We start from the raw sequence: 23,725 nt of genomic DNA on the forward strand, positions 1-23,725 counted from the left end.
TCAGTGGCTCAAGTCCCACCCAGCCACGTGTGAACGGAAGCCGACACTTCCTGATGCATCTCCTTATGATCTGACTTGCTTCTCGTTGGGCATCACCCTTAGGGACCGATGACAGAGACTCATGACAGCCTGGGTCTCACTGACTTTTAAAATCTATTATTGGATGATCATTTGAGCTAATTTATTTGAAGTGTGTTGGCTTTGCGATCAGAGTAAAGATATTAGGTTGGCCAAAAAGTTGGTTCAGGTTTTTCCATAATATGTTACAGAACAGCTGAACCAGATTTTTGGCCAACCCATACTAATGTTTCGTTGTCCTCCATCTTTGTGTGGAACAATACATGGCCGAGGACACATGCACACCCTCCTTATTTTTCTCTCCCAGTCCCCACTCTACACGTTCACCTTACTCGCTGGGCTTTTCCACAGGCTCATCTGCACCGCTTGTTGTTGTTTAGTCACTAAGTCGTGTCCAACTCTTTGGTGACCCCGTAGACTGTAGTCTGCCAGGTTCTTCTGTCCATGGGATTTCCCAGGCAGGAATACTGGTGTGGGTTGCCATTTCCTTCTCCAGGGGATCTTCCCGACTCAGATGTGTCCTGAACGGGCAGGTGGATTCTTTCCCTCTGAGCCGCCAGGGAAGCTCTCATCTGCACTGCAGAATTTCCTTCACTGAAACCCTTCAGCTTGGTCTCACCCTGGGCATGACACTTCCTTCTTGTTTGCCTCAGAAAACAGTTCCCTTCATCTTTAAATAATCCTTGAATCTCATTTCTGAATGTCCAGCCCTAACGTCCTCCCAGGATACCTCCACTGAGCATTTCCTGACACAATTGCACACTGCTTTAGGCCCAATTTACATTGCAGTGCAAATCCTTTCCACCTTCTGGTCAAAGGAAACCACACAACCTATTGTTTACTTAAGGATTCAGACAGTGGCTCTGCCAGCAAAGCCATCATGGTCATTTACTTTATGGCGTCCGTGTGTTTGTGCTCACGAGTTCACGGTGGCAAGGGTGGGTGGTACACTGCTGCAGCTAAGATCATCCCACCACAGGACATTTCTGATGCCAGCATCTGCCTGGGGAGGTGCAGCATGTCAGGAATTGTTCTAGACTGGGGGGCTGCCGATTCATGCAGGACTAAGTCAGTGTGCTCTGGGTCACAGATGCTTCTTAGCCAAAAGTCCAGAGCACACACCAAGCTGGGGTCATTCTTTATTCGCTCTTAAAACCCCTGATTTCCCAGCAGTGTTGTAAGAAATAAACAGTTCTTATTCGGAGAAGGCGATGGCACCCCACTCCAGTACTCTTGCCTGGAAAATCCCATGGATGGAGGAGCCTGGTAGGCTGCGGTCCATGGGATCGCAAAGAGTCGGACAGGACTGAACAACTTCACTTTCACTTTTCACTTTCATGCATTGGAGAAGTAAATGGCAACCCACTCCAGTGTTCTCGCCTGGAGAATCCCAGGGACGGGGGAGCCTGGTGGGCTGCCGTCTATGGGGTCGCACAGAGTCGGACACGACTGAAGTGACTTAGAAGCAGCATGAGGACAGTGTGTATTCACTGGGCTTCCCAGGCAGTGCTTGTGGCAAAGAACCCACCTGCCAATGCAGGAGACATAAAAGATGCGGGTTCAGTCCCTGGGTGGGGAAGATCCCCTGGAGGAGGGCATGGAAACCCAGTCCAGTATTCTTGCCCAGAGAATCCCATGGACAGAGGAGCCTGGCGGGCTACAGTCCATAGGTCGCAAAGAGTCGGGCATGACTGAAGCAGCTTAGCACGCACGTGCACAAACACACATGCACACATGTGTTTAATACCTAGCCTGATGCCTAGTATGTAGTAAATGCTCAGTAAATGGAAGCCATCCTGTTATGGTAGCTAAACCATGATGTATCCAAATACAACACAGTTATCATTGCTATGTGGAAACAAGGAGGGAAGACGAGTCCCTAAGAAGACTTGGGATCCTTGCACATGTTTTCCTGTGGGTAGGTAAAAGTTTAGAAGCAAGGGCCTCAAAGTTTGTTCCCCCCACCCCAACAAACCCTTGCAGTGGGAAGAGGGAGTGGGTGCGTTCTTCTAAAGCTTTGAACTTCCTGTGTCCACTGACCCCTGCAGGTCTGACATCCTCCACGCTCTGTAGTTTCGTGTCCTCTGCGTCCGGGGTCTCAGGAGTGGGAGCGGATCGGAGACCGAGGCCCACCACTGTGGCAACAGTGCACTCTGGAAGCAAGTGACTGGCCCCAGAGGTGGGGCCCGGGGGCCGGGCCCGGGAGGGGCCCCGGGGCCACCAGCCACCAGCCACCCCAGAGCGATCCCACCTTGCATGGTGCGCCTCCCTGCACAGGACTGGAAGACAGCAGTTTTTTTATGGCCATATTTTATACTGCAATTCTGAAGTGTTCATTTCTCACAAACTGTACCGACTCAAGGGAGCTGACTTCATAGGATCTGGTGCTGTACATATGAATCTCGCGAAGCTCTAACAGAACGGACTTTCTCAGTTCCTCCCCCCAAGCCCTGTCCCTCCCGCTCTTCTCAGTAGAGGTAACCATCTATGTTGTATTTTTTCATTCATGACAAAAAAAAAAAGGTTTCAACTGGATTATTTAAGTATTGGTAAATATTGTGCATTAGGGTTTGTTTGTTTTTTCCTTTTAAGAAATGTGTCCTTTCAAGCTATGCTTCTTACTTCCATGACCTGTATCTTTTGCTTGTCGGTAGTAGAATTTTATGTTAACCTGTAAGAGATTTTTTTTTTCCTTCAAAGGGAATTTAAAAGTATTTTTTAAAATTCTAATAGAGGATTGATCGAGAATCTGTCTCCAAGGTGAAGAGTGCACTTTACTTCAATTCCTTCCCCTTGTCTCCCTTTGTTCCTTGGAGGGGCAGTTCTCTGAGAAGATAACTCACCTCTTCTGCAGGCCTGTTTTCTCCCTGGGAGTTGGGGAGCCCGTGGGAGGGCACCTGCAGAAAACCTTGCCTGGCAGCTGCTCCAGCGAAGCTCTCTCCAACTGGAGACCCTGGGGCCTCTGGCCATCGGTGGTCAGAAATGAAGAAGCCTGCTCCCCCAAGATGAAAGGCTAGACTTGTGATGAAGGAGATGACCCCTCTCCCCCAGCAAAAATTTCAGAGCCTGCCACACAGAAAGAGCACGATGCCATTTTATTTGGAGCAAATTTCTCACACAGCTCTCCTTTCTCACAAGGAGGATGGCATGTGAAAGCCCAGCTATGCAGTTTTAAAATTGATCTCTCTGTTTTTTAAAAATGCATTTCTAATCTTACAACTGTAAATAGCCTCCAGCTCACACCGGTTGTTTCTGCAAGTGTTTACGGTGTTCTTAGAGGGTGAGGATCCGGAGAGAGGAAGAGAGGGCAATGACCTTGGAAAAGACCCCATTGATGTGAGGTGGTGAGGAGAGGTGACCTGCCCGGCCAGTGGGACACTGCAGTGACAACCAGAGACCACCCCAGCCAGGCCCAGCTGGCATGCAAAGCCATCCCTCTGACGAAGGGAATCCCCAAACCAAAGATCTGAGATGGTGGGGTCACCAGTGGTCCCAGGTTTCCCAGGACTGAAGGATTTCCCAGGATATAGGACTTTCAAACCAGCAGTGTCCCAGGAAAACTGGGCCACGTTGTTCACCCATGTGGTGGACGGATGTGCAGGATAGAGCGAGCACAGTGTGAAACCCAGGACAAAGCACTTCTCCACAAGAGTTCCAAGATGCTGTCATGAAGAGGCTAGCAGATGGTGCCAGATGCAAAAGCCCTCCCTCAGCCCTCGTGCCCACACGATGCCCTGAGTCTGCCTCCACACAGTCGGCCTCAAGCCGCAGTGGGTCCCTGCATGTCTTCTTGATGGTCCCATGACTTCCCTTCTCCTCATGCTCTTCTCCCGCAGATAGTCAGACTCAGTGGATCCTGTTGGTCAGGCTGTCTTTGTCACTTCTACACCTTGGCCTGGGTGTAGGCCAAATAGTCAGTGATGGCCCCCTCAGCACACACACACACACACACACACACAATGTTATGAGGCTCAACAGCTGCATTCTGCCTCCTTCAGGACAGCAGTGCAGCTGTGTGTAAGAGCTGCTGGAAAGACAGGCATCTGGTCCACACCATGTCCACCACATCACAGACACTCAGCCCCTTGACAGGAATCCTACTTGACATTTGCCACACGTGTATCCAGAGTGGAAATCAAGCTGTTACTCTTCAAAATTTGTAAAAAACCTGGAAATGTCTATAAAATGACAGAAGACCCAGTTAAGAAGCAAGTATTGCCTCATTTGGAGGACAATAGCATGAATATTATAAACAGAATCAGAAAACTGAGGCATGTCTCCCAGGAAGTTAGTAGAATGTTGCTTACTAACAAGTGTAATGGAAGATCCAAGTTTCTACAGTATAAGAGGAGAAGTACTTAGATGTTATGGAGGAAGGGTGATAATTTGCCTGAATCTGATACTTAGAATGTGTGCCCAAATAGTTACCAGCTCCTTGAACTGTGCACTACACAGTCATTTGCACTTGGAAAGCAGCATCTGGAGCCAGATTTATGGGTGGCAGATTATTTTCTGGAGCTGAAATATGGGATGCATGTTCTATGCAATTAGTTTGAAAATATGTCCTACCTGAAAAGTGCAGAAGAGCTGAAAGACGGGCAGGTTGCAGGTGTCTCTTTGTGATTTGGGGTCAGCTCTTGGCCATGGTTGGCCACATCAGGTCTCAGTACCAAACTGCAAGAAGATAGTGACTGTTTCAGCCTAAAAGTAGAGTTATGTTGAACTTGACATCAGGTGAATCTCTGCTGTCTGGATCACCAGACTCAGGTTTTTTTCCCCATTGTTTTAGGAAGAGGAGAAAATAAGCCCCACATGGAAAAGCTTATCTGCTCAGAGAGGATTAGCAGTTAAAAAACGGAGGTTCTCTTTCAACCGTGTTATTTACACTTGATTTCAACACAGGAAGAGAACTCGGAATATGCCTTTTGGTATGCCTGCCAAGTGGAGTGGCAGAGCCCTAGGACCCTCACTGATGTCAGATTATACCAACAGAAGCTGAGCTTTTCCATAGGGGCACCCGGCTTACCCATCCCCTCAAGGCCAGTGCGTGTGGCTAGGCTAAGGATGGACCATGGACTTCATCACAGGCTTCCTTCCAACACCCCCCACCCCCACCAATTTGGTCTCCTCCAAGCAAGTGGGTTATTTTTCTTATTTGAAAGAGTGTCTTTGAATGGTCTTGCCCTCAGCTGCCTTCCTGTCTCTCCTTCACTTCCCTGAGCTTCATCTCATCCATGAGGCCATCAGGGAGGCTAGCGTTTGTCTGTAACAGAGAGCGTGCACTCAAGTGTGGCCCTGACAGACTTTTGAGCAAGTCCCAGCTCTTCAGCTGGCTCTGAGTGTAGCCTCCAGGGAACTGGGCAGTCGGACTTAGAGCTGACCAGACAAGTCTCTGGCACTCAGGGAGCATGAGCTGGTGAAAGGCATGTGACACATGTGCCCCCGGCTCGGTCTGCTTACAGCACTAATCTCATCCTGTTCACTGGTCTCCCTGGTGTCCAGAAGATCCGCGCAGATCGTGAATGGAAGAGGAAGACCCCCTCCTTTAGAATGAAGGCCAAAAACACTAGGGACAAAGGGACAGAATGCAAGTGACCCCTCCTTGCAAAGAAAGGGGTTGACCCTTTCTTTGCAGGAGTGACAGCTTGATGAATTCCCTGGGGTTTGATGTGCTGTGAGAAAAGACTGTATCCCAGTGGAGATAACTCCGTATTTTAAGGCTTTGGCCACCATGGCCCCCTCACCCACCCAGGGCCTGGGTTGTGTTGATTCTTCACCTTGGAGAAGCCACCCTGGAACCATTGCTTCAGGTTTGAGAGTGGGAGAAGGAGGGTAATGGCCTCTGTGTTTTGCCTACAACACTTTCGACTTCCCAACTTTCTATGGTCTCCACAAGCTCCCTTCTGGGCTTCCTCTGGTTGTGAAAACGGACAGCAAGGCCCAGTAGAGGGCAGTTCCTCCCATTTCCCTAAGCAGAAATAAGATGTGCTCTTTCCCAGGGTCTCACTGTCACTTCTGGCAAATGAAATAAATGAAGGTCCTCTGAATCAACCAATGCACGAAACCTTTGCATGTTCTTCTGAAACAATACTGCTTCCCGTTCTGTCCACTTACACTCTGCAGAGTTGGCCTTTTCCTTAAACACATTCCAGACCAAACACTGTTCAGTTTGTTTAAAAAAAAAATGTATATACCAGTTTGTAACCCACCACTCTTTGTGAGGGACAGGGGGCTGGTCCTAGGTTGGGCTGCAAGTTGGCCACAGAGTGTTCCAGTTGGTTTTCAGAATTGAAAAAGTTGAGATAGGAAGGGTGAATTGGGCAGATTTCTAAAAGGGGAGCTTAATTCACAGAGATGCCAAGAAAACCAACCTGCCAATGAGATTACTTGACACTTCTACATTGTCCAGAAGGCAGGGAGGAGAAAGAGGAAGGCAGGAGGCCCAAGCCCCCTTCAGCCCTGACCTTCAGTGTGGTCCCAGTGCATTGAACCCAGTGTGTGATCTGCAGCCCAGCACAGGCACAGGAGCCCAGCCCCACTGTGAAGTCGGCCCTGCATGCTGGCCGCGACCTGGCCCGCCTCCTGCTCTGGGCCAGATGCAACGGGCAGGAGCATCAGTCTCTCCCGCCTTCCCTGCCACTTGTAGCAGGAGCAGCCACGCTTGTGGCTCCGGGGCCTCTGCTTCTGCAAACGCAAAGGCTGTTCATTTGGCAGCCAACCCTGCAGCATGTGGCTGCCAGGTCTGGTTTTGTGGACAAAGTGTGGAATGGCTTCTTGGTGTCTGTATCTCTCTCTACACCAAAGGGACTGACTACTGCATTTCCCCCTTTGTACTAATGCCGCTTCTGCATTTGCCATATCCATTTTTAACGTTTTGGTCTCCAGGGAACTTCTCATATGATGATTGTGTCTTCTGATGATTTACCAACTTCTTTTACTTCGAGGTGATTTTATTTTCTTATGGACAGGAAAAAAGAAAACGAAAGGTGTGTTGAGGCTTTCGTCATAGAGAGAAAATATCACCAGGAACTTAAAAGCCCCAAACACTGGATAAATTACTTCTCAAAGAAAAACCTTAATCTGGACAGACTGAGGTTCCTGGGCCCTCGTGGTAACCTTGCACTTGAGGGAGGAGGTGCTGGGGCAGCGCTGGCAGCCAGGCTCTCGACGTGTTATAAAAACAAAAACATGGTGATAGTGACAAAAATGCTACAACCTTGCAGCAGCATCTTTGTTTTGCAAGACAGGCAGCATGTTTCACAGAACATTTATCTTAGCCCCATGTTCAGGTTGAAAGATATTTATACAAAAGGTACATTCTGTCCAGAATAAAATTTGGAACAATTTCTAAATTGGCTCTGGTCACTGCAATAATGTCATAGTCCTTCTTGCAGCTCTCCCAACAGTGAGCATGTTTTCCAAAAGCTTATGACATTGAACCCAGGAATGTCCCTGTGTCTATTATTACTAGGCTTGTAATTGGTTCCATTTTTCCATAAAAACATGCTTGTCCAAAAGAAGGGAAACTGTGCATTTATTCCATGCATGTAATAAACTCTGCAAGAAGTTTACTCCACATAGGTTTGCGGCACTGCAAAATTGTTAACGGGCCTGTGTAGCAAATGATTCTCTGCCTTGACAATCATGTACACATATCAAGATTTCTATCATACTGATGATGAGATTGATGAATTCTTGTTTTCCTCCAATAAAGACAATTAATCACCTTCAGATGTGTGTTGTTCGTTTCCTCCGTAAGAAGCCAGACTGGAGTGTTTCAACAGCTCTCTCTTTCTTCCTCTTTGTAAAGTTTGGATTTGAAGGAAGGAGTTGAATTGAGCCCCTGGAAATTCATAAGGTCCCCTAAATACTTTATGGGCTTCCCTGATGGCTCAGGAGAAGGCAATGGCATCCCACTCCAGTACTCTCACCTGGAAAATCCCATGGACGGAGGAGCCTGGTAGGCTGCAGTCCATGGGGGCTAAGAGTTGGACATGACTGAGCGATTTCACTTTCACTTTTCACTTTCATGCACTGGAGAAGGAAATGGCAACCCACTCCAGTGCTCTTGCCTGGAGAATCCCAGGGACAGGGGAGCCTGGTGGGCTGCCGTCTATGGGGTCGCATAAAGTTGGACATGACTGAAGTGACTTAGCAGCTGATGGCTCAAGCAGTAAAGAATACACCTGAAATGCAGGAGACACAAGAGGCGTGGATTCAGTCCCTCAGTAGGAAAGATCCTCTGGAGGAGGGCATGACAACCCACTCCAGTATTCTTGCCTGGAGAATCCCATGGACAGAGGAGCCCAGTGGGCTATGGTTCATGGAGTCACAAAGAGTTGGATGTGACTGAAGCAACTGGACACAACACAAATACTTTATATCACCACCCCAGGAATCCTGTGCAGGAATCCTGCCAAAGATGGGGGCAGGACAGGCATAGCTTGGCTTTGAGGCTTCTGGTGGGCTCTCAGGCTCCCCTTTTGCCTTGCTGCTGCAGAAGGTGGCTGGAGGTGGACCCAGAAGCCCCCAGAAACCCAGATCACACTAACTAGATATTCTCAAAGGTCAAACTTTGAATTCACTGAGTTCCAGCAGCAATGCCCAGCACCTCTATCCTTCAGACATTCACCAAACCCCCTTGTGGCTCAAAAAATGTTCAATATGCATTGAAATTCACCTCAAATTTCCTTATATTTTTCAGGAAAATTTTGCCCTTCCCATTCTCTTGGGATTGTCTATCATCGGCCAGAATACATATAGGGAACCAGTGGTACAAGAATTAAACAAAAGCCTCCCTGCATAGATGCAGAACTGTCCATCCAGACAAGAACCATACTTTGTTGTTATTACCAGCAGCAATAACTGCTCCTACTAACCATGCCGTAGATTGTCTGTTCTAGCAACTGTGCTAACTGAATTCCATTCAGTATCTCATTTAACCATCAGCTCAACAGGAAAGGTGCCCTTCTTCCCTAAATGATTAAACCATTTACCTACAGGCAGCAGAGTTTCAAACTCAACTGGACTGACATCAAAGGCCAGCCTACTGTACTTCCTCTCGTAATTCTCTGCAAGTCACTGAATTCCAAACTGCCCAATCTGGACTTCATTTGTTTAGTAACTGGGGGCCACTGGTAATTATTGAGTTGACACCATGGAATCAGTTAATGTCTGGAACGTCACCATTCCTAAGGTCTATCACACCACGTCTCCAAGAGAAACTTCTCTTAGCATCTCAGCCTAGACTTAACAAGTTCAGTAAATGAGGGACAACAGCAGAGGGAACGCAGGCATAACTGTGTTACTAGCCCCTGTGTTTTCTGCTGTTCCACTGGCTCATGTCTCAGGGGAAATGTCACAGAAGCTGGATTTGACCTAGAATCAGAGCTGCAGACGATAATCATAACACTGCTGGGTTTTTAGTTTTGTGTTTTAAAGTAGTCTCTTCTCTTACTCTGATTGATGTCACTGGAAAGTTCTCTTCATATACACGGAGTTTCATCCCTGATGTGCAGACCTCCCTGTTGTCTGCTGTTTTCCCCAGATCGCCTTCAAAAACGCTGATTTATTTTCAAGACAGTGTCTCAGATCTCTGGTTCTCTTCCATCCTCCCCTGGGAGCAACTGTGTTTAGCTTGAGTTCATCTTCCTAATGTGTTTCCACCAGCAAGCACGGACTCTGTCCAGAAAGACTTAATGGGCCAGGAAAATGCAATTTGTGGTCAACTTATGAACCCTTTTCCTCTTGCCTTCATCTCAGGCTGCTTCTTCCCCCTCTCTATAAAAAAAACATTGTTTTAGCTTCAACATTATATTTGTCTTGGGGGCATCAGGATTCATTTCTGTGGGCCTTGCTGATTCAGGCTGTTTATATCGGCTCATGGAGAAACACTCACACAGGATGCTGAGCCGCCGGCCAACCTGGCTGTAGTCACGGAGAAGAGCATCCTGACCGACCCCTCTCCTTAGGGCCAGCTATTCCCCAGCATAGAAGTGGAATACGGCTAACTTTTATACCCACCTGTCCCAGAGTGCTTGTCACAGGGCACCCCTGTGGGAGGAGAGAACGCTTATTCATGGTAAGTCTTTTAAACGAATTGTCTCCGGTCTGGACAGTAGTCCCAATAGTGATGGAATTTCAGGGGCACCAAAAGTGTTGGGGGGACTTGGCATTACTCTGGTACAGGCTGCCCTAAAGGGGAGCCCCATCCCCTCCCCTGTGCTGCTTGACAAACAGTCCCCAGGCTGCACTGCCTCAAAGCTGCGTCCCAAAACTTCCCACGCCTTACCTCCCCCCGCCCCCCAGAGATCTTGCTGAGACGCAGATTCTGAGTCAGCAGGCCTGGGGGGTGTGGGCTGAGCCCCCAGGTGGCACTGCAGCCGCTGGTGGTCCTCACACCTGCCTGCACGTTCAAATCACTCTGGGATCATTTCAGAAATACTAGTGCCTGGGCCGATGGCACCAGGATCGCTGGTGAAAAGGTGCCCTCGTGGGCTTCATTCCTAGCCATACCATGTGGGCCTCATCTAGGGCTGCTGACAAAGTGAGTGCTGCTGAAGGGAGAGACAGGCAGGCGGAGCAGTGAGAGAACACAGAAGTAGCAGCATGGATACCACAGTCTTTTTATTACTTAATCTTGGTGCCTCAGTGCTTCTGCCGTATTCTATTCATTAGAAGTGAGGGTTGCCCAAGGGCATGACCACCATGTGGGGCCCACTGGGGACCTTCTGCACAGCTGCCTCCCACAGCCTTGTCTCTCTCACCTCACTCATGGCCCCTCAGTCACGCTTGCTGACCAGAGAGAGAAGTGAGGCTGGACTGTGATCTGTGGCCGGAGTCCACGTGCTTAGGGAGAGGCAGTGGAAACAGGGCCCCGGGATGCTGCAAAGAGCCCGGACATTCTCGGAACGACATTCATCCAATTAATGTCTTTAAAATCTTGTATTTGCTGTAAGAATGTAGCGCAAACTTGCCAAAGCCTTAGCAAACTGCTCTGGGGAAGCTGCAAGCTTCAAGACACAGCATTCCCTGTGTCCTGAAAAAAAGCTTTTAACTGCACCCAGAGTAAAAAAAAAAAAAAGTAAGCTTTGGACGTGCACATCCTGAAATCCGCAGGTGCACCCCATCTACCAATAGGTGCCCATGTGATTCTTCTTAAAGAGATTGAGAGATCCGAGAGTCGATGCTCCACGTGGAGCTGGGAAATGAAGCTGTGCCCCACAGCTGCTGGTCCTCACAACTGAGGTTAAACCCAGGTGCAGAGACTGACTGGAAAGGGCTCTTGCTCTGGGCCAGTTTAAGTGATTCCCCTCCTTCTGAAGATAGCTGGGGATACGCTCTGGGCGAAATCCACCAGTGGACCAGATAGATGTGGCCCCTTCTAGCTAAAGCCAACGCGCATGTGCGGAGCAGTTCACAGCGACTGAAGCCCTTGACCTTGAATTATTCTTTAGTCTTCACAGCAGCTCCGCAGGTGAGTGGCAAAGCACCTGACTTCTGCCTCTGAACACGAGGAAACTGAGTCTCAGAGGGAGGAAGTGACTTGTGTCAGGGTCAGAGTTGGGCCTGCGAGGCTGAGCGAGTGAGGAGCGGGGAAACCTATCAAGTGCAGGATATATAAGTGGGCTCATTTCCCAGCTTTGGAAGAAAGGATGTGAGTTTTCGCCGAGACCTCCCAGGCTGGCAGGAAATACAACACATCCCCGGGGGATGATTCTTGGCTCCTTCCTGATCCGCTCTCCAGGCAGGACTCTCACTCTTAACCTCTGTGGCTTCTCCCCCTGCAAGTCCAGCATGATCAGGTCTTAAAACTGGGTCCCCTCACTTGCCCCCGTTGCAACCTCTCAGGTGAGGCCTCGCTCACTCAACAATTTCCTGAGCACCTCCTGTGTGGCGGGGATGCTCTAGCATAAGGACCTCTGACCTCTTCGGGGTTCCATCCTCCTCTTTCATTTGCCTTCAGCCCCTCAATGTGTGTTGGAGCTGGAGGCAAAGATGCAGGTAAGCTTCCTCCTCTCCAGGGGCAGGGCTGTGCAAGGCGACTTTTCCAGGGGGAGGCCACCACGATCCTCTCCCCGTGGACCCCACACAGGCACGCTGAGCCACATGGCTAGAATGTTGTTAGGACACTGCCTGGGGTCACTGAGCACCAGTGTCGTGTCTCATCCGAGGCCAACAGTCATGCCATTCCGCCCTCCCCCCCCGCCCCCCACCGCTTCCCCCACATCAGCCCTGAGGGGATGTCAGGGAGTCCCAGGGCCCAAATGGAATCCAAAGACATGGTCTTGGGTGCACCCCTGTCGAGCTGTGTAATCTTGAGTGAGTCATTCCGATCTCTGCCTCCTGTCTTCATTTATGCCACGATGGGTCCCCAAGGTAGCCTCTAGCCCTCGAACCCTGTGACACCCAGACATCACCGAATCCCCATGTTACAGTTCTGCCACGTGCCAGTGTCTCTCTTGGGGTTTTGCTCTTTGTCTGGAAGAGGGTGTTGCCATGTCTAGTGTACCCTGCTTGCTTCCTGAGAAACTTGGGGAAGAGTCTCAGTTGAACCTCTGAATTTCAGGCTTTTCCAGAGGTAAGGAAGAGCGTGAACTAGACTTGTTACAGTAGTTATGAAATCTGCATTTCCTGTCATTTCTTTCCAAGTTTGGTGTTAAATGAGCAAATTGAAATAGGAATGTTAACAAGGATGACTCAGGCCTAGAAAATGTGATAGCATGACGACGGCTTTAAAGAATGGCAATAAAAGGACTTTTCTGATCCATTTGTTGACAAAAAACGGCAAGAGATCATTCATCTAGTTACTGGTCTCCAAACAGTTTTGATTGTGTACTCTTTTGATAAAGTCCTTGAGCATGCAAGCATCCCTAACGTATGAATATTTATATATTTGGAAATTATAGGCATCTATGGCACCCCACTCCAGTACTCATGCCTGGAAAATCCCATAGACGGAGGAGCCTGGTGGGCTGCAGTCCATGGGGTCGCTAAGAGTCGGACACGCTGAGCGACTTCACTTTCACTTTTCACTTTCATGCATTGGAGAAGGAAATGGCAACCCACTCCAGTGTTCTTGCCTGGAGGATCCCAGGGATGGGGGAGCCTGGTGGGCTGCCATCTATGGGGTCGCACAGAGTCAGACACGACTGAAGCGACTTAGCAGCAGCAGCAGCAGTGTTATACTTACAGATGAACATGTAAAGCATACACAAAGAAAATTAAAAGGACAGGATCAAAACTAACTTGTCAATAAAACAAAGTATTTATCTTTGTCCCATCAATGTGATTTAGTATCTTGTTTATTTTTTACATAATACAGAAATTTGGGAGTCTGATTTCAAGTCTAGTTTGTCTACATTCTTGGTCTCTAAGCACTGTTGTAACTGAAAAGTTGCAATGCAAAAATATGTAGCTATAAAATGCAGACATCTATTGATGGAGGGCTTATAACAGAGGAAACTGACTTGAGGGTTTATAACTGACCAAATCCAGATTGGAAATTTACAGGACCAGAAGTGGTGTCATGATGTTCTTGTTGAGTCCAAGTTTGTATTGCTCCCTGCACAACAGGCCAATAAATTGAGAGATGAGTTTGTTAGTGCAAGGAATAGCAACTTTATTTGGAAAGCCAGCAGACTGAGAAGATGGTGAACTAGTGTCAAAGAACCCTCTTGCCTGGTTTGATGCTTAGTTGCTTTTATAGAAAGAAGTGGAGAGGTAAAGTAAAAAAGCCTGTAAATTGTTGCAAATATTTCCCGGTTCCAACCATACTCAGGAGATGTGTTAATTTCTTCTTTCCTGTAGCCACTCACAGGTGGGCCGGGTCAGGATATTTCCTGTGAGCTAAAAAAAGCTATTTAGTTTAAGCTCAGACATAGGAGGCAGAGTTCCAAGAGATGGGCCATTATGTATACTTTAAGCTAAAGGCAACATCCCCTTTAGTGATTTGTTGTTGTTTAGCCACTAAGCGTGTCCAACTCTTTTGCAACCCCATAGACTGTAGCCCACCAGGCTCCTTTGTCCATGGGATTTCTCAAGCAAGAATACTGGAGTCAGTTGCCATTTCCTTCTTCAGGGGATCTTCCCAACCCTGGGATCAAACCCATGCCTCCTGCATTGGCAGGTGGATTCTTTACCACTGAGCCACCTGGGAAGCCCCCCTTGAGCAAAAGCAATAGAATACAAAGGTTAAAGTAAAAGAAACAGACCCAATATGGAGTCAGATTAGTTTCTTTGTTAATAGAATGTCCCTTCTTTCCAATATGCTTCTTCTACCCTTTCTGCCAAAGACCCTGTGAGTGAAAGTCACTCAGTTGTGTCCAACTGTTTGTGACCCCGTGGACTATTCAGTCCATGGAATTCTCTAGGCCAGAATACTGGAGTGGGTAACCTTTTCCTTCTCCACGGGATCTTCCCAACCCAGGGATAGAACCCAGGTCTCCCTCATTGCAGGCGGATTCTTTACCAGCTGAGCCACAAGGGAAGCCCAAGAAGACTGGAGTGGGTAGCCTATTCCGTCTCCATCGGATCCTCCTAACCCAGGAATTGAACCAGGGTCTCCTACATTGCAGGCAGATTCTTTACCAACAGAGCTATCAGAGAAGCCCCCAGCGGTAACTCATGTTACACAAATATATAATTATAATCCAGGTACAAACAGTCCCCCACAACGATCCTATTTTTTAAAAAAACAATAGGTCGGTATTTATATTTAACTCTTAAACACTTAAATTTTTTGAAAACTCACAGCTGAGTGAAAATAGATACTAATGTCTTTCTTTTGATTGAGACACTCCAGAGACCTTGGGACTTCAGACCACTAGAGCAGTGTCCCCAAATTCTTAAATAATGTGGCCCTTTTTTAATGAGCTCAGCACACCAGCAAGTACGCCTGACTAAGACAGGGCAAATGGCTTTTAAAAACGAATTTGAAAAGAAAATATGGTACTTACATTCAGTGGAATATTATTCAGCCTTAGAACAGAGGGAAATCCTGCCATTTGTGACAACATGGATGAACCAGAAGGATATTAAGTGAAATGAGCCAATGTCAGGAGAAAGAATACTGTATGATTCTATTTATATGAGGTTATCTAAAACAGTCAAACTCATGGAAGCAGAGAATGAATGTACCAATGGTTTCCAGGGGCTTAGACATCAGGGAAATGGAGAGTTGTTATTCAGTGGGTATAAAGTTTCAGTTAAGCTAGATGAATATATTCTAGAGATCTGCCATACACACCATGCCTATAGCTAACAATGCAATCTTGTGAACGTCACAGTTAGGTGTTCTTATCAAACCCAAACCAAAACGAACAAAACCCAAAGGACAGGAGGAAACTCGGGGAGGCATTGGATCTCTCCGTTGCCTTGTGGAGATGGCATCACAGGTGTTTGCCTACATCCAAACTCATAAAATTGTACCCACTAAACATGTGCAGTTCTTTGTGGGCCAGTTATACCTCAGTAAAGTAAAAGCTGGATTTGTATTTTATTACTCCAAGGGCTTCTACCTCCATTGAGCAATAGTCAATACATGTTGGAGACATATTTCATCAGTTGACAGGCAAGGACTTAGGCAACCTTGCCACAGTTCAGCAGTCCTCAATCCCAGCCAGGCTGCCATGAAAACACTTCCCTAAAGGGAGGGAAAGTACTTGGGAATAAATATCCAGACCTCTTAGTGACTTGTCTTAAAAATCATCCTATTACGTCATGACAAATCTTGTAAAGCAGGTGTTGTGAAACAATAAGTTCCAGTCAGTGTGCTGAGTGGCACTTGTGACCTCGTGGAGCAGAGAAGTGCAGTGAAGAGAGAAAGGGGCAAGGGATACAGGTAAAATGCTTCTGCTGACAGAACCATCTGCAATGGGAGTGCGTCCCCTTGCACGATGGTTCTCAAAATTAACCGGACATACGAAAACACCTGGGCATCTCCTTAACCTGCAGATTACCATTCAATAGGCCTGGGATGGGGATCGAGATTCTAAATTTCTAACACATTCACAAGAGAGGCAGGTGTGGCTGGTACAAGTCCTCAACCCTAAGCAATGAGACGATACCATCTATGCGTCTTCAGCAGGGGAGTCAGTCTTTTCTGAGCCTTTTTCAGCTGGCATTAGCCAACCGGGGTGGAATCCAACAGAGGCCGACATTGGTGAGCTATACACGTAGCACAGAAGCTACAGGTAGTAACTAAGGGAGGTGGCCTGCTCCATCCCCACCCACTCCAAGGAGTGGATGTAGCCATCAAGAGCCAAGCAGGTGGGCACCCCAGCACCCCTGTTGGCAGGAGGACACTCCAGGCAGAGACGAGATGCTCTTTAGGCGGCCTGGCCGCAGCTGAGCAGCGAAAGATGGCCCTGAAGGCGGATTAAGTGGGGCTGCATCTCTGCTCAGGCTGCTAGCATAGTAACCCTTGCAGGGTAGCTCTTGGTAGAAAGGTCCCCTGTGACTGATCCACCAGTGTGACAGATCCAGTGGGAATAAGCTGGCTCTTATGACTTGCCGGGCAGGACTGGTTCCAGCACCCACTGGCCAAGGTAAGACTAGGAGCCCCAGGGGCAGCCATTTCTTTCTTGGGACCACTGAGGCTCTTCTTGCGCTCTGGATTTTTCTGAAGGAAGCTACCCTCTGTGATTTCCAGGTCCCCACACTACTGTGAGCGGCTGGAAACTGCTACCGTCTCTAAAAAGAGAGGAATGATTCATCTGCTCTCTGGGGCTTCCCTGGTGGTTGAGTAAAGACTCGGTGTTGCCACAAGGGCGGGGGAGGGAGTGGGGAACACAGGGGTGGCGCATGGGTTCAGTCCCTGGTCTGGAGGTTACAATCCTGCATGCCCCACGGTGGTTTAAAAAAAAAAAAAATCATCCACTCTCAGGTTGGGTCTCCCCTCCTCAGCAGGGAGAAAAGCTGTTAGACTTGGCTGAAGCAAAGCAAGGTGCCCCAACCCACCCCCTGGTATGTGTGTGCAGTTATGTTTTTCCTAGAGAAAGTGAATCGGTTTTCTGAAGTTTCCTAAAGTGACTGTGAATTAGCTTGTGATGCTTTTAAAGACATCTGTCCACAGATTCACACTTGGAGCCAACTTGCTAGCGAATCAGTTTAGAAGGCTGATTTTCCCATGCCTGGCTTCTTCATATGAACCCCTGGCTATTTTGTTACAGGTGGTGATACTGGAGGGTGGGCCTGAATGAGGGCAAAGGCCAGGACTGTTTTGCTCGTTTTTTTCATCCTTAGGACACAAGTCAGCACTCAGAATAACTATTTGTTGGCCAAGTTCATGAATCGCCAAGTTACTGGTTTAGTAAATGGAACTGGCAGGCCAGCCGCTCCGGCGGTTACAGGTCCTGGGTGGATACACGTGGTCCCGCCAGGCCACTCACCTTGCATCCTTCCACCTGGAGCCAGCGCGTTTGGGTGCTGACTGCCTCAGCTGCGCTGGTTCACTTTCCCTCTGGCCGGTCATTAGCCTGGTAGGTTCAGGGCCCTTTTAGAAACGGCCAGTACGCTAGCTCTGCTGCCCTGCTTAGGGTGGGCAGCAGGAACCTTGGCTTAGCGCCCCCACCAGCCCCACTATGACTCCATCAGCTTGCTGGTGGGGCCCATCGGAGGCAGGGTTAGCATAAGGTAGGACTTATTTACCTTGAAGTCTAACTGCAATAGGGTTCAGAATGCTCCTGTTTTGCCCTATGCCCTTTGTCTTCCCTCTTTGTCCAGGCAGAGGGATTTTTAAATTTGAAAGAGTACTATTGGTTCAGAACTGAGCATCCCAGCCAAGCGCAAAAGGGTAGCAGTGGCTTCTGGGAAGTGACCCAAACCTACCAGCAACCACTGCGGAAACCAGTCACCAGCCTGCCCTGGACCTCGCCTGGGGTCATCTCTGTGTCATCTCAGGGTCGTCCTACCACTGGGATGGATGCTCACCCAGGATTCAGTTTTCCCCAAGCCTGGCCCTCTAGCGTAACAGCTGGAAAGGGCAGTGTTCCAAGTCGATGGAATTGGGCAATTCCAGATATTTCTTTTCAGTTGGTCGATTGTTTGTATCTGTTGCATTCAGCGTGCCTAGGAAAACGCCAGGAGCTTTAAGGACCTAATTGACAATAGACATGGTTGCCAGGGGTGAGCTGAGAGAGAAGGATGAACGGGTGGAGCACAGAGGATTTGGGGGCAGTGAAAACACTCTGTATGATACTGTGGTGATGCATACAAGTCGTCATGTACTTGTCCGAACCCACAGAACATACACCACCAAGAGTGAACCCTAGTGTAAACTATGGACTTTGGGCAGTGATCCAAGGGGTAACACCACTTTGAGGCATCTGTGTAGATCCATCAGTTACAACAAATGCCCCACTCTGGTGGGGGATGTTGATGGGGGAGCCCACCCATGTCTGGGGGCAGGAAGTAGATGCGAAATCTCTTCACATCCCCCTCATTTTTGCTTTGAACCTAAAACGGCTCTAAAAATAGTCTGAAAAGGAATAGACACGGTTTCCTCCCTCAAAAGTGGAGGGATGTGATGGGCAGAGATTGTGTTGGCAGCTGAAGAATGCTGTGCAGACTCGGGGGTGGGTGAGGAGTCCCATCCCCGGGTGCCTTGTTGGTGATTTTGAGGCTCTGAAATAGACTCGCTCCTCTGAAAGTAAAGTACAAGAATAGAAAGTCATGGATTAGGACATGGAGCCCACGGGTATGCAAAGTGGCAGATCCTGACGTGAGGGGCTGCCTGCACATGCAAGAGCCTGAAGGACAGGCTGCAGTTGGTTATCACAGGAGCTCATCTAGGAACCTGCCCCACCACACTTGCCTGTCCCCTCCTTCACCCTCGGGGAGCAGGCCCTGAGCTGAGTGCAGGCAGGAAACGATGTCACATGCTTTGTTTATTCTGGAGCAGATTGTGAGCATGGCTGGGCCTCCCTGTCTGCTTCTCTGTGGCCTGAACACCTGCTGACCATGTGGCCAGGCCTGGGCAAGCCTGGGATGAAGGCCCTGTGGAAGGCCCTGCCCATGGCATCCAAGCCTGCAGGCTGCCCTGTTGGCTAATTCCCACCTGGGGTATTTTGCTCACTCCTGGTTGCTGGGGGCTGGGAGAAGGGGGGCATGTCAGGATGACCTTTCTCATCTTTGGTTTGAACTCCTACAATTTGTGACTTTTTTAAGAATTAGTTCAGTGGTTCTTGGATGTGGATGATCATGGAAATCACTCATCTGTGTTTTGCTGGTTCTAATGGAATTGGTCTAGCGGTGACCTCTGCAGTGGGAATGTTTAAAGCTCCCTCAGATGATTTGAGGGACTTCCCAGGTGTCTCAGTGGTAGAGAATCCTCCTGCCAGTTCAGGAGACAAAGGAGATACAGGTTTGAATCCTGGGTCAGGAAGATCCTCTGGAGGAGGGATGGCAAGCCACTCCAATAGTCTTGCCTGGGAAATCCCATGTCATGGGTCCTGGCGGGCTACAGTCCACTGGGTCGCAAAGAGTCGGACATGAATGAGCATGCATGCACATATGATTTGAGTACTGGGCATAATGGGGGCCTCACTGGCCCAGCTGAAGCATTTCTAGATCTGATGATTTGGTTTACACAAAGCAGGGGTGATGTGGAAAAGAAAGATTGAATTCTGATGCTGCTGTGGTTCCCAGTCTTCTCTCTGTGTTCTTTAAGGATAAATCCACCAGGTGAACAGTCTCTTCCCTTTTGAGTTGTTGGCTTAAAAAATAATCACAACCTAAAAGTTGAGAATTATATTTTATTTGGTGGGAATTTTTAGGACTTCAAGCCTGCAGGAAACAACATCTAACATAACCCTGAGAGAACTTTCCGAGGAGGGGTCAGGTTATATAGAAGTTTGCAACACAGGGCAGGTAGTTTGAACATCAAAAGTATTTTCATGAATTAAAATCAGATGTCTCAAGGAATTTAGCGCTTTCCTTTGTATGGGAAGATGCAGGAATCTGGGCTCACTGAAATCATTCTTTGTGTATATGCATCTCAGCTTTCTGGGGCCAGTGTCCTGTTTTTTTCACATCCTGAGTTCCTCAGAGCTCACTGTAGGGAGTGGCTACAGCCTAATGGCTGCCAGATTGTAGAGGTATTTTTCTCTTTCTCGAGTGTCCCTAGGGCTCAGGAATTCACATTTGGAGGGCTGGAGCCGCTGATGACTCTGACATCCTTGTTTACTGATATGGCAGAAAATATGCTATACCTCTCAGAGTAGGACTTAAAAAGGCTTTTGACATACATTATGCATCCAATATGATAAGGAATGCCCAGTGAAATTTTGAATTTCAGAAACAGTGAATTTTTTAAAAGTGTAAGTATGTCCTATGAAATATTGTGGGTATACTTATACTAAGAAATTATTCAGATTCAACTGGGCATCCTGTATTTTTATTTTATAAACTGGGAGACATAATAGATAAATGGATTTTTTTTTCTTACAGATGACAAAAACCCAACTCAAACAACTGAAGCAAAACAAAAAGGTAAATCAACGGGTTTATATAACTGACAAGTCCATGCATTGGGGCTGTATTTAGATGTATCCAGGGAACTCTCTCCATATTTCTTAGCTCTTTTTTTCTCCATACAGGTCTTTCTATATAGAGGGAAAGAAGGCCCTTGGGGGCTGTGGCCTCACAGAATCCTAACAGCTTGTGATCCCAGTGGAAGAAATCATCTCTTCTGAGCATTGCAGAAACAGGTAAGGCTGATTTTTTAAAAATATTTATTTGGCTGTGCTGGATCTTTGATTGCAGCATGTGGGGTGTTCAATCTTCATTTCGGCCTGCGGGGTCTCTAGTTGCAGCATGGGAGTCTAGTTCTGTGACCAGGGATTCAACCTGGGCCCCCTGCATTGGGAACTCGGTGACTTAGCTCCTGGACTGCCAGGGAAGGCTCAAGGCTGGTTTTTCTGGCTTGAGCCACACATCTACCCCTGAATGACTGTGGCCAACGAAGTTGAATGGTTAATTTGCTCTTAGGTTTTTCCCGTGGCCACCCCTGGGGCCAGAGGGGTGGTTATTCTCACCCCAAATCATAGGACTGACCAGCATTACAAGAGACAATATTACACCCACACAATATGGGTGGTTTTCCAAGGGAAAGGATTTTGAGCAGGTTTCCATCTATTCCATGCAAAGAGAAAATGCACCTCTTGCTCATCCCAAATGTGAACATCTCTTGTCTAAGGAAGGGAAGACCTGAATTAGTTGGGATGGCTGTGGGGTGAGAAAGAGTGGGCAATTCCCCAAGGGTCTCTAAATGAACTTCCCAGTTATTCAGTTGTTCTAGCAGAAGAGCACGCACACCTCACTAGCTCTCTGCCATCCAGCAGGGCCTTCTGTATGGAGAAGAGACCAAGGTCTTTTTTATTTAAATTTTTATTTTATTTTGGAGTATAGTTGATTTCCAGTCTTGTGTTAGTTTCAGGTATAGCAAAATGATTCCATTTAGTTATTATAGCAAAGTGATTCACTTATGCATATGTATGTATCTCTCAAATTCCTTTCCCATATCAGTTATTACAGAGTTTTGAGTCGAGTTCCCAGTGCTCTACAGTAAGTCCTTGTGGATTATCTACTTTATATATAGTAGTGTGTATTGTTAATCCCAATTTCCTAATTTATTCTTCCCCCCACCTTTCCCTTTTGGTAACCAAAAGTTTTGTTTTTTTAAGTCTGTTAGTCTCTTTCTGCTTTGTAGGTAAATTCATTTGTATCATTTTTTAGATTCCACATGAAAGTGATATGGTGATATTTGTCTTTCTTGGTCTGATTTACTTCATTTAGTATGATCATCTCTGGGTCCATCTATGTACCACTTCTTGATCCATTCATCTGTTGATGGATATTAAGATGGCTTCCCTGTCTTGGCTCTTGTGAGCACTGCTGCAATAAACATTGGGTGCATATATCTTTTTGACATATGGTTTTCTCGGGATATTTGCCCAGGAGTGCAGTTGCTGGATCATATGGTAGCAAGGTCTTTATTTGTGGTGGGGGCTAGAGGATCAGTGCTGCCCTTACAAGGGGCATCCTTCTTCCAGCTCTGTACCCCACTATGGCTGTGAAAGTTGGAAACCCCTCAGTCTGCTGTGGTTGAAGACCCTCTTTTCTGATGTCTGAGTGGCTCATCCTTAACATTCTGACTTGCACTGTGCCTTGGTAACATCACCAGGGTGACACCCCAAAATTCTCTGACCCTGTGGGTGCTGGCTAGTTAATTACACTAGAAGAAGCAGGCAAGCTCTAGGAGTTGCCCACGTCCGCTTTGTGTTGCGGCCTTTTTGTTCATGGGACTCACATTTGAATTCTCAACTGTCCTGTAGAACACAAGCTTCTTAAAGTCAGGGATTCTTTCTTGCCTTTCCTTTGTTGAATGGGGCTTTGTTGAATGTATTAAGTTTCTGGAAAAATGGGGAAGAAGGCTCCCTTACCCTCCTGTCCCCAGTTCTCATAAGCCAACCTTCCCATTTCACATACTTCTCCACCAGGAAGTGTGTATCAGAATCAACATTTTCAAGCAAAATTGCCTGTCTCATCCTTTAGGAAATTCTAATTGAGAAGGTAGGAATATTAGGTTGCATTGGAATGTACATTTTGGTTTTTGAAGAGCTCCACCAATAATTCTGATATACCACTCTCTCCTTCCCACAAATCACCTTCAACTGCAAATAATTGTGAAATAATTCTCTTTTATGGCTTAGAATACAAAAACCAAGCCTGGATCAACAGTGCCTGTGGTTGGATTTCAGTACATCTTCACACTGTGGTACAGCATGATTGTGGTGGGAATCACTGTGTAGAAAGGTCAGCCGAGCAGAGTTGCATGTCACTAACCTATTTTAGTCTTATATGTAGAAATACTTACATACAAGCACAAAGAGATCTCTAGAAAAAGAGATTCCTTAACTGAGGGAGGTGGTTCCCCTTCTTACGATGACTTAGCTTTAGTTCCGACAGAGCTTGAGGAAGGCACTTTCCCACAGTCAAGTCTCCTCCACCCCCATCCCACTCCACTCAAGGTAGACCACTCCTCTCAAGAACCAGTGGGAGCATAACTAAACTCTATGGTTATCTGGTCTCAATACTTAGGGCTTCAATGACAACAAATGAATAAGAATCATTCAAGAAGTCAGGGACCTCTCCCACCCCTGCTCTTCACAGCAGCACCCCGCCCCCTACAAATAAAAGCAGTATTTTCCAGTCAAGCTATTTTCGACATTGCATGTTTATACATGCGGATATTAGCATCTTTGTTGTTCCATTGATAAGTCATGTCTGACTCTTTGTGACCCCATGGACTGTAGCATGACAGGCTTACCTGTCCTTCACTATCTCCCAGAGTTTGCTCAAACTCATGTCCATTGAGTCGATGATGCCATCCAATCATCTCATTCTCCGTCGTCCCCTTTTCCTCCTGCCTTCAATCTTTCCCAGCATCAGGGTCTTTTCCTAAAGTCAGCTCCTTACATCAGATCAGATCAGATCAGTCGCTCAGGTGGTGACAATACTGGAACTTTGGCATCAGTCCTTCCAATGGTATTCAGTGTTGATTTCCTTTAGGACTGACTGGTTGGATCTCCTTGCTGTCCAAGGGACTCTCAAGAGTCTTCTCCAGCACCACAGTTCGAAAACATCA

At 47.5% G+C, this 23,725-nt stretch overlaps 2 protein-coding genes across 33 annotated transcripts in view; both read left to right on the forward strand.

The window, feature by feature from the left end:
- The window catches only part of CAMK1D (calcium/calmodulin dependent protein kinase ID), a 391,644-nt gene extending 383,845 nt beyond the window's left edge, over positions 1-7,799 (forward strand). For both annotated transcript variants that reach the window (XM_055543599.1, XM_055543598.1), the window contains exon 11: positions 2,127-7,799. In XM_055543599.1, the coding sequence (XP_055399574.1) occupies positions 2,127-2,151 (25 nt within the window). In that variant the 3' untranslated portion in view covers positions 2,152-7,799. The remainder of the gene's footprint in view (positions 1-2,126) is intronic.
- Positions 7,800-10,105: 2,306 nt separating this feature from the next.
- The window catches only part of LOC129625372 (uncharacterized), a 92,441-nt gene continuing 78,821 nt past the window's right edge, over positions 10,106-23,725 (forward strand). For 5 of the 31 annotated variants that reach the window (XR_008701408.1, XR_008701410.1, XR_008701409.1 and 2 more), the window contains exons 1-3: positions 11,158-11,554; positions 20,527-20,568; positions 20,676-20,786. The gene's annotated coding sequence lies outside the window, so the exon portion shown is untranslated. The other 26 variants (XR_008701395.1, XR_008701397.1, XR_008701404.1 and 23 more) reach the window with 22 other exon arrangements.

The sequence above is a fragment of the Bubalus kerabau genome, chromosome 13 (genome assembly GCF_029407905.1).
Source record: "Bubalus kerabau isolate K-KA32 ecotype Philippines breed swamp buffalo chromosome 13, PCC_UOA_SB_1v2, whole genome shotgun sequence".
In the NCBI taxonomy this organism is placed as follows: Eukaryota; Metazoa; Chordata; class Mammalia; order Artiodactyla; family Bovidae; genus Bubalus; species Bubalus kerabau.